The 2,758-nt window shown below is 42.6% G+C and overlaps 1 protein-coding gene across 1 annotated transcript in view; it reads left to right on the top strand.

Moving 5' to 3' along the window:
* LOC116685703 (heat shock factor protein) overlaps nucleotides 1-2,752 on the top strand; it is a 29,405-nt gene extending 26,653 nt beyond the window's left edge. The window contains exons 11-15 of the mRNA XM_032510626.1: nucleotides 488-559; nucleotides 880-985; nucleotides 1,158-1,211; nucleotides 2,118-2,166; nucleotides 2,451-2,752. Coding sequence (XP_032366517.1) covers nucleotides 488-559; nucleotides 880-985; nucleotides 1,158-1,211; nucleotides 2,118-2,166; nucleotides 2,451-2,563 — 394 coding nt within the window. The 3' untranslated portion in view covers nucleotides 2,564-2,752. The remainder of the gene's footprint in view (nucleotides 1-487; nucleotides 560-879; nucleotides 986-1,157; nucleotides 1,212-2,117; nucleotides 2,167-2,450) is intronic.
* Nucleotides 2,753-2,758: the final 6 nt, after the last annotated feature.

Below are 2,758 nucleotides of genomic sequence, written 5' to 3'. Positions count from 1 at the left end.
CGCCAACTGTCCCAAATCTGTCCCAAACCCTACCGCCATCTGTCCCGAACCCTGCCGCCATCCGACAACTGTCTTGAACCCTGCTGCTCATCCGTCCCAAAGCATGCCGCCATCTGTCCCATAACCTGCAGTCATCTGTCCCAAATCCTGCCAACAGCTGTCCCAAACCCAGCTGACATCCGTCCCAAATCTATCCCAAACTCTGGCGCCGACTGTCCCAAATCTGTCCCGAACCCTGCCGCCAACTGTCCCTAACCCTGCCGCCATCTTTCCTGAAACCTGCTGACAACTTTTCCGAAACCCTGCTGCCATCCGTCCCAAATCTGCCCCGAACCCGACATGTGTCCTATTTTACCCAGAATGCCTCTAACCCTGTGTGGTAGACTAATACATATGTGAATAAACATTGAAAAGTTTCCCTTCAGATGAGAGTACATTTGAAGCTCAGGTGTGTCATTAAACCCCCCCTCCCCCGTGCTTTCCTCAGACCCCGCCCGCCTCCCTCTGCAGGTGGACTCTCACCTGACGTTTGGCGCGTCGTTCCAACACGAACTGATATGTGAGTCAATGAATGTAACTGATCTGAAATGATGATTTTAAATGCTGATCTTCTTTATGTTCAGATCCAATGTGAATCCACAAATGTGGATTAATCCGGGGGGGTCGCCCTCCCCCCAAGACACTTTAAATGATCAGTCATGAACAGGGTAACTACTGCAAATGGTCACTTGTTAAATCTCCATCAATGACACAAGATTCTGTCTGTCTCTCTCTCTATCTGTCTCGCTGTCTGTCTGCCTGTCTGTCTCTCTCTTTCTCTTTTTTTCTCTCTGCATGCCTGTCTGTCTGTCTCTCTGCCTGTCTGCCTGTCTGTGTCAGATCTGAACTGTCCAATCACGTGGATTGTATTGACAACAGTCTGGAGAACCTACAGAGCCTCCTGAACAATCAGACCTTCACCTTCGACACGTCCCCGCTGATGGAGGTCTGTCTCTCTGTGTCTCTCTCTCTGTCTTTCTCTCTCTGTCTCTCTCTCTGATATTCATTTGTGTGTGTGTGTGTGTGTTGTGTGTGTGTGTTGTGTGTGTGTGTGTCTGTGTGTGTGTGTGTGTGTTGTGTGTGTGTGTGTGTGTGTGTGTGTGTGTGTGTGTGCTCAGTTCTTCAGTTCATCTGGTTTTTCTGGAGATTTTGACGTCGACAGTTTGGACAATGTGAGTTTCCTGCCCTGAGTATTTTCACAATAAAAGCTTTTTAATGTCAGTCATGTAACACCGTAAACCCACAGATGTAAAGTAACGGCTGTAGTTACCAGAACTGATGTCACCCCCGGGGGGGGGGGGGGCAATTACTCCTCAACTGCACGGCTACATACTGTATTTAGTCAGGGTAGGAAACAGGCCGTTAGAGAGGAGCAGCATCCGTGGGGGGCGGGGCCGGATAGTTCCCAGTCAATTTCCTGCTGCCTTCCAGGCAAAAAAAAAAAAATATATATGATAGATAATATCTATATATATATATATATATATATATATATATATATATATATAGATATATAATATATACTATATATATATATATATATCTATATAATAGATAGATAATATTATCGATCATATTTATATGATAGATATATCTATTATCTATTATATATATCATCTATAGATAGATATATCTATATCTCTATCTATATAATAATATATTATATATATAGATATATATAGATATATATATATTCATGATTCTATCTATCTAGTATATGATATATGAATATATATATATATATATCTATATAGAGAGATAATCATATATATATATTTAGATGAGTATATATCTATATATATATCATAAATTATGATAGATCATATATATATATCTATATATATCGATCTATATATATATATATAGATATATATATATAGAGAGAGAGATCTATATATATATCTATATAGATATATATCTATATATATCTCAACACATCGTGACACAAGGAGAGCAGGAGGAACAACAACGTTGCAGCCGTTATTTTAACAGTCGGTGTATCAGACGTGTTTGTGTTGCCGTAACGATGATGATGATGATGATGATGTCACAGCTGTGATGTCACTGTTCCCTCTCAGCTGCTGTCTGATGACATCCCAAACGGAGGCGATGACAGCGTCGACACAGGTAACTCACCTTCCCACTGCCGGGCCGGTGTACAGAGAGCTCTCTACTTCGTAGTTTATACTCTACTTTAAAGTTTTTGGCAGTATTTAAGTATCCAGAACTTCCTGTAGTATTCCATCAATCTTTATTCAAACTGAACCGTGAATGTTATGATCTCTAGATGCTCTGTGATTGGTCGTGTGTGTGCTGCTCTGTGATTGGTCGTGTGTGTGCTGCTCTGTGATTGGTCGTGTGTGTGCTGCTCTGTGATTGGTCATGTGTGTGCTGCTCTGTGATTGGTCCAGGGAAGCAGCTGGTGCACTACATGTCCGCCCCCGTCCTGCTGGAGGCGGAGCCGCCCGCAGATGACCCCCCCGCCGCACTGCTAAGCCCCGCCCATCTGCTCTCTGACCTCTGACATCATCCACCAGGCGCCACAGGATGAAATCAGTTTTTATTATTATTATTGTTATGCAGATATTAACCAGTTTGTCTTCTTCTACTCTTTTTACTTTAGCTTTTTCTTCTACGCTGCTTTCATTGAGTCATTTTGTTTCCAGCTGTTTCCATGGCTACAGTCCAGCTGTTTCCATGGCTACAGTGCAGCTGTTTC

This window comes from Etheostoma spectabile, unplaced genomic scaffold (genome assembly GCF_008692095.1).
Source record: "Etheostoma spectabile isolate EspeVRDwgs_2016 unplaced genomic scaffold, UIUC_Espe_1.0 scaffold121, whole genome shotgun sequence".
NCBI classification, from domain to species: Eukaryota; Metazoa; Chordata; class Actinopteri; order Perciformes; family Percidae; genus Etheostoma; species Etheostoma spectabile.
This window is presented reverse-complemented; position numbering and strand designations above follow the sequence as displayed.